This window comes from Armigeres subalbatus, chromosome 3 (genome assembly GCF_024139115.2).
Source record: "Armigeres subalbatus isolate Guangzhou_Male chromosome 3, GZ_Asu_2, whole genome shotgun sequence".
Taxonomy (NCBI): Eukaryota; Metazoa; Arthropoda; class Insecta; order Diptera; family Culicidae; genus Armigeres; species Armigeres subalbatus.
Genome location: NC_085141.1, coordinates 190909025 through 190920998, shown reverse-complemented (window position 1 = coordinate 190920998; position 11974 = coordinate 190909025). Strand labels below are relative to the sequence as shown.

Below are 11974 nucleotides of genomic sequence, written 5' to 3'. Positions count from 1 at the left end.
AGAGGAAGACCTACACGCAAAAAAATAGTGCAGTCGAAACTACCATTCCGAGGGTTTTTTTTAAGAGTATGCACCGACGATTTTCAGCAGACAACAAACCCGTTTGATTTTACCATGCGCGCAGTAAACATCAACTGTGACCCATGCGGAATGTTGTCACATGAACTGGAGCAGTGGTGAATTTCTCTGAAACCATGGTAAAATTTACTAAAATTTCATGGTGATTTAAAAAACAGAGCGTAGTCTACAAAATAGTAGTTTTCATCCCGGTTTTTTTGTGTGGTGGTGTTGGTGTTTGAAGTTGTTAAAGAATTTGTTTACCTTGGAACGCTTGTGACATGTGACAATGACGTTTCCCTTGAAGTGAAAAGACGTATTGCTGCTGCGAATAGGGCCTTTTACGGATTATGTAACCAGCTTACTGCCGCTAACCGCAAGTCGAGCACATCTGTATATGGCGTCCAGGCAGCTTAGGTCCTGCAACATGCAGACGGAAACAAAATTTGCTCTATACAAAACTCTGATTCTACCAGTGGCTCTTTATGGACATGGACATTAAAAGAAGCGAACCGGAGAGCTTTCGGGGTTTTCGAGCGAAAAGCACTGCGTACAATAATCGGACGCATGAATAAAGTATACAAAGATGATAATATTGTGAATCGTATAAAATACGGCAGACTGTGGGCTGGTCACTCAGTAAGAATGTCGGAAGAAAGAATAGCGAAAACGATATTCAACAGAGGCCCCTATCTGGGCCGGCGACCCCGTGGAAGACCACGAACACGCTGGCTGCACGCGGTGGAATCGGACCTTGGGGCTCTGAACGTTTGAAACTGGAGGAACATCGCCAGAGACCGACGATTAAGGAGCTCTACAATACGCCAGGCATAGGTGTATCGACACTGTAGCCAACCAGGTAGATAGGTATTCCAAATCAACCCTTAGAATCAATATTAAATGCGTTAGAATAGGGTACAAGCAGTCGAATCCGACGGTTTTGGCTACCAGAGCCGCCATGTATGTCAGTAGCGATATCTGTTGATAACTGTTGGTTGTACATAGATGGCGTTAGAAATGAATATGTATTGTGCTTCGCTAAAAAATACGTTTCTTCGACGAATTATATTTTTCAGCTAAATATAAAAATATATTCCATCCAAACATAGAAGAATAGCTTATATAAATATAAATTCAGTTTCCTATAGGAACAGTATGCTTAAAACTGCACTATCAATGAGGGACCGACTGTTTACTTCGATGACATTTACTTCCAGGGTACAGCAGCCGTAAAAAGTGTAAACAACAACCTTTCGTACGCCATGTTTACGGTACTCGTCACTGAGTGGCGATACCGGCGTTTCTATCTGTGTTGTTAAGCCTGCTACTCTATGTTCTGAGATTGTCACAATTTTCACCATGAGTTCATGGAAGAATGGTAGTTGGAAATCGAAATCGCCATCTCTTGCATTAATCGTTTTGACTGGTACCTTATTAATACTGCTACCGTAATATGGTTCGAACGCTGTCAAAAACATTGTATGTCATAAAAAAAGTGCAGTTGAATAAAACATAAAGAGGTTAAAAGTGTTTTTAAAAAAAAATATCAATAATAAAATAAGTTTCGAAAACGATGCCGACTGTTTGCTGTGTGTTTGGATGTGCTTCGAGATTCTCAAAGGAGGAAGGAAAATTTATATCCAAACGGATATCTTTGCTAAAAATTTGAGCAAAATTGAAAAGGTAGTTGGCAAAAGTATGCCAGCTACATTTCTCTTTGCTACAGTATGACAATATCGGTAAGTATTATGAATACCTACTATTATGCTAACTAATAATACTAGTGACACACTGGTGGTATTCTTACCATGAATGGTAAAAAAATCTTGAAATTAGTGCCATATCTATTATTGTCTTCATTAAAGGAATTATTTTCTTGTCGCCTTGCACCATGGTACAAATACCACAGGTATGTCCTTACTATAACACTAACTTTGATTATGCATTATTTTATCTTACTCAGAGACACGGAGATTGAAGTGGAACGCAGTTCCAGATCGTAACCATCCTAAACGCCCTTCTAAGCACTTCCACATCTCCAACTTACCAGTGGTAAGACACAAAGATTTTGGAGCTCAGATGAATGATATTGTCAATCTAACCCATATTTTTAATTTCCTGAAACGAAAGCTTAAACCATGGTATTAACTGGTATTAACAGAATATCTTTATGATTCGCTTACGAAAGTGTGTCTGCATTCGCGGCGCAACATCATGATCGTTGATAATTATTGATAATAATTGGTGGACGGCGATAGAATTTATGCATCAGAGTTCGAAGGACCAGTATATGGTAGAAGGCATAGGTGTGTCAAGAAATTATGTACTTGACGTATTTTGAGGACCTCGGACGAGAAGAGGAAGTAGAGTTGGTATCTATTGTTGAAGAATGTTAAACATATATTGAACGCCAGTTCCACAGAACGATGAGTGATTCACTAGGCGATGGCGCTAGAGTAGATTTCCCTCGAGTTTGACGTTTGTCCAGTATGGCCATATGGTTCGTAGTTTTCCTAAGTAGATGCAAACAACAGATGTTGTTGGTGTTTGCATGACTATGGATTTGAAGTAGTAAACGTTCCATATGTTATGTCTGTTTGTTTGAGCTAGTATTAACACCAAGCAAGATTGCAGAAAGTAAATTTTGAAAAAAAAAACTAGCTTCGCTTTTAACCGATCAATGTGAAATTTTGTATGGCGTGTTTGAAAATCAAACTAAAACTGAAACTATCAGTTTTCAACGCAGAGTTGTAGCTTTATTTTTCAATCACATTTTAAAACTGATTTGCAATTATGATCTGATTTGAACCTGAGTTTCGAATTTATTTAATATAGTGTTTGTGTGTCGCAAATGACAGACAAACTCGCTGTTGTTTGTCTAGTTTGTTTTGTTTCACATTTTGAAAAAAAAATGAAAAAATACATTTTATTATGTTTATTTAATCAAATCCACTCGAAATTCTTTCAATAAATAATCCAAAAAAATCAGAAGTTTCTTCAATAACTTTTTCTTCAGAAAGACAATTAGAAAACCCACCTAAAATTTTGTTAGACATTTTTCAGAAATTAATCCAAAATTTCTTCCAGGGATTTCTTTGCGGTTTTTTTTTTCAAGAAACCCTCTTTGAATTGACCTCTCCCGTCTCAAACTTTTATTCGCTCAATCGATTCTTTGGCTTATTCAAGGTCAACTTTCCCAAAGAACCGATTTTTTTGCCGCCTCTATATATTTTTAAAATTTAAAACCAAAATCGAAAAAGTGCTGTTTTTTAAGATCGGCCCGATTTTGAACAAACATCGGGTGAATTTTTCAGACCGGTTACACAAAAGATATTTTAGTTACTAGATAAAGATTGTCGCTGTCGTCGCTGTCCGGAACATCTTTTGCTGGCGAGGATAGGGGAGCTAAATGTCAAAGAAGGAAAATCCATACGATTTGACAGGTATGTACCACACATGTTTCGGACAGCAGAACAAAGGGAACCGAAGCGACAATCTTTATCTAGTAACTAAAATATCTTTTGGTTACACGGTTCGGTTTTTGTTTTCGATTTCAAAAATAGTTAGATGCTTCAAAAAATATGGGTCTTTGGGGAAGTTGACCTTAAATTAGCCAAAGAATCGACTGAGTGAGATAACAAAACGAGATACAATTTTTGACGGGAAAGGTCAATTGCTTCGAGCAATCGCTCAGGAACTCCTATGGATATTCCTCAACCTCCAAAATATTTTTACCAGGAGAATTTTTGCAGGATTTTCGGAATTATTGGTGAAGTATTTTATGTGAGTAAATATGTGATGAATATGTGAGTAATGATGTGAAGTATTCCAAGAAATTCCTGAAGGATATTTCGGGGGAAATGCTGGAGGAACTTCCAGAGGCATTTTTGGAAGAACTTCCGAAGAAACTTCTCGAGGAATATTCGAAGTGAAACTTCCGGAGGGTTTTTGGAACAACAGAATTTGGGGAGGAATTTTTTGAGGAACTTCCGGAGGAGTTCATGGAAAGACTTCCGGAGGAATTCTTGGAGGAACTTCCAGAGGAATTCCTGGAGGAACCTCCGAATGAATTCCTGGGGGAGCCTCTGAAGGAGTTCTTGGAGGAACTTCCGTAGGCATTCCTGGAGGAACCCCCGGAAAAAATCCTGGAGGATCTTCCGGAGAAAATTTTGAAGGAACTTCTGGAGAAACTTCCAGAGGAAATACTGGAAGAACTTCCGGAGGAATTCCTAGGGGAACTTCCGGAGAAATTCCTGGGGGAACTTCCGGAGGAACTTCATCCGTTACTGCAGTTTACCCCAGTACTCCATCATTAATATTTTTGGATACATGGAAGCAACTATTTATGTAAGACCTCTAACAACCACGAAGGTTTTTATTTTTTTAACTAGGAGAACAGATACGTAAGTTTTAAGCATTTCTGATTTCTTTCAACTTATTGGTATTTATATTATTAATAAAAAGCAAACCGGCTAACAGTTTGGGTTCACCCTTGAAAAATATAGGCAAAAGTTTTTGGCCGTATTTTCGCCATCTTACATCCAATTTCGGGTATTGTTAGCTCAGAAAAGCCCAGAAGAGCCCACAAAATTTTGAAATAAAAAGGAACATGGTATGCATCGGCCAAAAGTTGGGGTTCATCCACTATATGGTAAAGTGGCCAAAAGTTTGGGTTCACTCTCCGGATATGCTATTTAATTCAATTTTCGCCAAATATTGTCTGGAGTACCGTTCTTGACGTTTTGTTTGGAAACTAACTTTCTTCAAATCAACATATTTTTACCACATAAATTTAAGAAAAATGTGTATCTTGATGTAATATTTTAGCAAATAAAAAAATGAAAACTGTAAGTTTGAAATACCTACGATGCAAGATCTACCCATATTCTTTGTATTGAGCTAACAATACCCGAAAGCGGATGTAAGATGGCGAAAATACGGCCAAAACCTTTTGTCTATTTTTTTCGAGGGTGAGCCCGAACTTTTGGCCGGGAGTGTATGTGGACTGAGTAAAAGGCAATTCGATGTGATTTACAATTTGTGTATTTTGTACGGACTGGCCATACTGTAGCATCCCGCTTAAGAAACAATTGCTATTGACCCTTATAAAATACCGGCACAATCGGGAATACACAATGATTTCAAATCAAGGGAAGGAACCGCGAAAGATATCTTCATTTCCTGGACCAAGTTGCTACACAATCGCCTAGAATCTATTGATTTTTCGAATCTTGGGTCACGTAAGGATGGAGAATATGTTGCATTTTTGGACTGTACAGAAATGAGGATTGAAAAACCAACAGCACTAGATCTCCAACAAGCAACCTTTTCGAAATTTAGAAATACAAATTGTTGGGGAGATTTTCGGGGTCTTTTGAGCCTCACACACCTGTGCTTTCTGGTGGAGATATGCTAAAAGCTAAACATATTTTATTAGCATCATTCAAGAAAAATAACTTTAAATCTACTCACATTGGTCACCCTATTACTACCAATATGTTCTTCCAATGCCTCGCCGTGAACGTAATAATACAAATCGTAGCCCTACATAAATATCCAAATTCAGTACATATCACTATAATCGAATTCAATACTCACGGATAATGGGATACAAATCCAATTTAACACAATAAGCTACTTCACACTTCCTAAACCGTACAATTTCAATTTCGTGTTAATTTCGTCCCTTCTTTCTATCTACTTTCAATCAAAACAAATCTGATCATTGTTTCCCTCTCATAAGTGCATACACTAACCACCGCGGTGACCGGGTTGCCAAAAATCCATCCCGTTACACCGCCTAGATGGGTTCGGCATTATCCACCGTAACACTTCCCCGACCCGTAAGGCTGGTTCAGCGGCTAAACAGCTACTAATCAGCTTTACCACCTTCTATATCCAGTCGCGCAATCTTCGCCACCGGTCGCCGCATAAGACCGGCTGTCGTCTGCACTACAGCGTCACGTACTCTTCCATCACGTCCTTCGCTGACCTCCACTACTCTTCCACGTAGCCATCCGTTACGCACCTTCTCTTCAACTACGATCACTAAATCCCCTACTCCTATCGGCTTCACTTCTTCAAACCACTTGGTCCGCCGTGCAATAGTCGGCAGGTACTCCCGTATCCATCTTCTCCAAAACTGGTCTACCATGGACCGGCAGAGTTGCCAGTCTGCTCTGCTGACCATCCTTGGATCTGCCGGCATCTTCGGTGGTTGCACCACTCCAGTAGAACTCAACAGGATAAAATGGTTCGGCGTAAGGGCCTCCTGCTGTTCGCTTTCCAAAGGAATAAACGTCAGTGGCCTGGAATTAACAACGCTCTCGGCCTCTACGGCAAATGTAGCTAACGCCTCTTCCTTCGGGATTTCACTAGTTTTGATTGCTGCCATCGCCGTTTTAACAGACCTAACCAATCGTTCCCAAGAACCACCCATGTGTGGCGCAGCCGGCGGATTGAACACCCAGCGTGTAGTCGTGTTCGTAAACGTTTCGGCAAGCCGCCCGTTCATCGCGGACATCTCCTTACGCAGTTCATTATTCGCCCCACAAAGTTCGTTCCTCTATCGCTGCGGATCTCTACTGGCGAGCCCCTGCGACCGATAAACCGTCGCACAGCTTGCTTGCAAGACTCGGTAGAAAGCGAATGGGCTATCTCCAGATGAACGGCACGCGTGGTAAGGCAAGTAAACAATGCTATCCATCTCTTCACCGTGCTCCTGTTTACCCGAACTGCGATCGGTCCGAAGTAGTCGAGGCCCACGTAAGAAAATGGACGCTCGTACGGTTTTAGTCTCGCCGCAGGAAGTGGAGCCATTCGGGGAACTTCTGGAACCGCCTTCTTCACTTTGCACTCATGACAAGATTTTGCCGCTTTGCGCACCTGAGCACGAAGGGCCGGCACATGGAAGCGTTGTCTAACTTCATTCACTACCGTCTCCCCGTTTGCGTGTAGGAATCTCCGATGATACCATTGTATTAGCAGTCGGGTCACTAAGTGTTCCTTCGGAAGGATTATCGGAAATCTGGTATCATGTGACACGAACGTCGCAGCGGAGATTCTGGATTCCGACCGAAGCACTCCGTCGTCGTCTATGTACGGCGTCAAATTTCGGATCTTACTCGTACGCTCCAAACTTGCTGAACTCGGCATCATCTGCTGATTTCGCTCCTTGTGTAAGACGGCTACTTCGTCGGAATATTGCTCGCTTTGCACCATGCGGAATATAACCAGCTCCGCTAGCACCAGCTCTTGCTGTGTCAACGGTCCAGCCGTCGTCGCCTGCTTCTTCACCTTTTTCCGTAGATTTTGGGAAAATCGGAGAGCAAATGCCACAGAACGTAGTAAACGTGTCCAATTGGAGAAGCGCGCCCAGTCGATCACCAAATCCACAGTCGTCTCCGTATGCACGAGACATAACCGCAACTCTTCCTCCGTCGTCTGTTTTGACGGCTTCACTTCATTGGGCCATTTGTCTTCCGGCAAACACAAGAAAGCTGGTCCTCTAAACCATAAGCCACTAGGAGATAAGCAGGGACCTTTTCCCCACTTAGTGGCCAAATCGGCCGGGTTTTCCTTAGTCGGCACCCATCGCCATTGCTCAACGTCCGACTTAGATAGTATTTCACCCACGCGACATGCGACGAACTGTCGATAGTTCCTATGATCTGCATTTATCCATGCCAGCACAGTCTTGGAGTCACTCCATAAAACCGCTTTGTCGATTTTTAGCGAATGCCCGTTCCGAGTGGATTTCAGGAACCGTACTCCAATCGTTGCAGCCATCAGTTCGAGTCGTGGGATCGATACTGTATTCAGAGGCGCTACTTTTGATTTCCCTCCAACTAACGCTAGCTCTACTCCACCTGGAAACTCCGCCCGGAAATACGCTACGCATGCGTACGCTTCTTCACTGGCATCGACGAAAATGTGCAGTTGCAGCTCGATAAGATCTTCGAGCGCATGATGCGGAAAATAACAGCGAGGTACTCGAACTTCTCCGAGGTGTTGAAACAAGTCTGTCCAGCGCGTCCAATTTTCCTTCAGTGCTATCGGTATCTGCTGATCCCAATCGGTCTTCGCTCTCCATAGCTTCTGGATTAGAATTTTTCCGTGAACAAGGTAGAAGCATAATAACCCGGCTGGGTCGAACGGACTCATCACGACGCGCAATGCTTGCCGCTTCGTAGGATGCTGCGTTTCAATCGCTAGCTTCGTCGAAAAGGTGAACACATCTTCCTCCGGTTTCCAAAACATGCCTAGCACTCGTTCTGTAGCGCTTCTGCTGTCTAACTGGAGACTCTTTTGAATTGCTGTATCGTTCTCCCCGACCCGTTCAAGAACCTCTTTGGAATTTGACAGCCAATTTCGCAAGTGGAATCCCCCGAGGGAGTGAACATGCCTGACTTCCAATGCTATCTTCACTGCTTCCTCGATCGTGTCCGCGCTGTCGAGATAATCATCCACGTAGTGCTTCCGTACTATGGCATCAGCCGCTTTCGGATACTTCAACGAATGCTCCTTGGCGTTTCGGTTCTTAACAAACTGTGCCGAACAGGGTGAACATGCTGCTCCGAACGTCGCGACATCCATAAGGTACACGTCCGGCGATTTAGTTGAATCTTCTCTCCATAGCAAACGTTGAGAGTGGCGATCTTCCGGCCGAATCTGAATTTGATGGAACATTTCCTTCAGATCGGCGCAGAGAGCGATTCGTTTTTCTCGAAATCCGAAGAGGACATCCAATAGCGTGTTCAGTAGGTCCGGTCCTTTTAAGAGCATCGTGTTTAGCGAGATGCCGTCTACTTTAGCCGCTGCGTCGCAAAATATTCGAATTTTCGAAGGCTTTTTAGGATTAATAGCGATTCCTAGCGGTAGATACCACGTCCGCTTCGGATCTGCTCCCTCGAGCTCCCTCGGGGTCGCTTTATGAACGTAACCCTTTGCCTGATATTCGGACCACTGCTGCAGAACACTTTCGCCAACCACTGGGTCTCTACTAATACGCCGCTCCAAACATTTCAGTCGTCGAACCGCCATTGCGTAACTGTCCGGGAACTCAAAACATTCGTACTTCCATAACAGTCCGGTCTCGAACCGTTGCCCTACTCGTTTCGTGGTATTTTCCAGTATCTGCTTCGCTCGTCGCACTTCCTCCGACTCCGGATATGCCACAATGTCGACCCCCAGGCTTTCTACCGCAAAGTACTGCTTCAATAGATCCTGCAGCGTCTTCTCGTCATCCCGGCATTCACAAATATGGAAGCTGTGCGCGTGAGTAACACCTCCGATTTGGGATCCGTGGACGGTCCACCCGAGTCGCGATTTAGCTGCGATAGGTTCTCCTGGCTGGCCTTCCCGAACCTTCAGCATCGCTGTAACATGCGCGTTGTCGTTTCCGATGAGGATTCGAGGCAGAGCGTTTTCGTATCCTTTAATCGGCAATCCCTGTAAGTACGGAAATACTTGCGCTAACTCCGAGTAACGCAATGATTGTCGTGGCAGATCCAGCTTGCGTACCGTCCGTACGTCTCTCAAGGGAAATCTAGCTTCGCCGCCTTCGCCTGATATTTCTAATGCAACTTGCTGTGAATTCGCTTCGACTCGTTTTACGTTGGCAGTCCACTGCAGACACAGCGGCAGCGTTTCACCAGTCACTCCCAGCTCCTTCGCGATCTCCTCGTCCACCAAGGTCTTTGCCGATCCGTCGTCCAGAAACGCGTAGGCTGTCACAGACCGATCATTGCCGTGCAGCTCCACCGGAATAATACGAAATAGTGCCGCTTTCCCAACAAAGTGGTGGTTGGTAATCGCGCTAGACGGGCCTGGTTTCGATTCCATTTCCTCTTGCTTACTTTCGCTTATCCCCTGCTTCGAATGCAAGAGGGAATGATGCCGAAGCTGACATCCATCGATCTCGCACTTCTGCCGAATTCTGCACGGACGCTTGCCATGCAAACCCAAGCAGATACGACACAATCCCAGAAGTTCCGTGAGTTTCCAACGCTCGTCCAACCTTTTCCTCGCAAACACGGTACAGTTTTTCACTCGATGATTAGGGTCCTTACAGATTAGGCACAGGGGGCACGATGACTCCGTCTTGTCTTTGCAGATGACATCTTCTTCCCGCGGCACTTTAGTTGCCTCTTCAGTGGAATGCGCGCCACAGAAATTCCTATCTTTGTTACCCTTCTCTCCGCGTTGCTGCAACTGTTGTGGCTGCTTCGGTTCGCAGTGTAGAGTTACGTCCGTCGCTGCTCTCACCAAGGTTGCCATGTATTGCGAGAATGACAGTATATTCACGACCGTACACCATTGTTTATACAGTGACCAGTCTAGCTTCATGCTAGCGGGTAGCTTGTCCATTAACTCGAATAGCAGCATCGGGTTATCGAGGTGGGCTTGGTGTCCTCCTGCCACTAGGTGATCGCTGAGGCTTTGCACCGCCATCCCATATCCAATCAAAGTCTCCAACCGATCCTGCTTCGGAGCCGGAGTTCCACGTACTTTCTGCAGCAGCGTGTATATGAGTAGCTCTGGTCTACCGTAAAGAGTCTCTAGTGTAGCAATAACACTGGGCACCGAAGACGGGAGCAGTAAACGACTGCGCACCGCCTCAAGCGCATTTCCTTTCAAGCACCTTTGCAACCTAGCCAGATTCTCCGCGTCTGAGTACCCACACGCATCGGTAGAGTTGATAAACGAGCTGATGAAAAGAGGCCAGTCTTCCGGGTTTCCAGTGAATGTCAGCAGATCCTTGGATATTACCTGCCTGGCTGCGATTTGTTGTGGACTTGGACCCCAGCCATTCGGCCTGCCGTTCGATGCAGGGCCCATATTTGGATCCAGGATTGGTTGCCTTGCTATGGTTGACATTCTCTCCCCATGGTATCGCTCCGACTGAAGAACCGCCGGCGGCAGTTCTTGATGACTACTAGGCAATGGCTCGAACCGTTTTGACAAAAGCCCTTCCCTAACGGGCGGATTTGCAGCCACTCTGTTAGAAGTACCATCATGATTTACACTATCAATCGCGATCAAATCGTTTCGCGCATGGTTCGACATCGTAAGTCCACTTATAATTTGACTGGAGATAGGCGGGGAGTTCGTAATGTTATTGTTATTGAGATTATTCAGAGAACTATCAAGAAGGGGAGGTGGAGAAACGAATTCAAGAGAGTATCTTTTGTTCCCGCTCACAATAGGTGAGGAAGACACAGGGGGAGCAACGGGCAATATTGACTTTCTAATAGCGCCTGTATGTTTAACGACTTCTGATGTTCTCCCTATCATACCTCCTAACGGAACTGCCCTAGCACTATCTTCAAGATTAATACCTGCTAACGCCCTGTCCAAAATGACTCCAGTCGGCTGCAAATCGCCGCCCTGACTTTCTTCTATTCTGGACGTCGTCGTGGTTTCAATCGGAATGCCGGTATCCGTTTTGTTCGGTGTAGTCACACCGATCGTCGAGCTTAGAACATCATTCTGCTTCCTCTGCCAATCCTCCACTTTCCTGCGAGAGTTGCGCTCCGAGAGCTCGCTCCGTGTATCGCTTCCATCGTCCGACACCATCTCTTCCCGCAACTGAAACGACTTCTCAAGCATTTCTTCTTCCAACTGCAGCTTCTTGTTCTCTAATTCCAAACGCTTCAGAGCTAGAGCTTTCTGCGCCTCCAGCTTGTCTAGTTGTAGTTGTGCTCTCTTCGCTCGAGCACTGGAACTGGTCCTGCCGGATGAACTAACCGATTTATACGACTTGCTGTCGGGATTTTCCACGACCGTAGGAATGACCAGCGAAGGCTGCTGGCAATTCGGACAAGTGAATGTTCTGTCCGGCTCCGCGATGCTGTCGTTGACACCAACGCACTCAAAATGCCACCAAGTTTTGCAGCCGCCGCAGCTAACCATCCTT

General features: G+C 44.7%; 1 protein-coding gene across 1 annotated transcript; it reads right to left on the bottom strand.

The window, feature by feature from the left end:
* Window positions 1–6567: 6567 nt before the first annotated feature.
* LOC134222196 (uncharacterized) lies at window positions 6568–11667 on the bottom strand. Its single transcript, XM_062701340.1, has one exon. It carries the CDS (start codon window positions 11665–11667, stop codon window positions 6568–6570), a length of 5100 nt encoding a protein of 1699 aa, XP_062557324.1.
* Window positions 11668–11974: the final 307 nt, after the last annotated feature.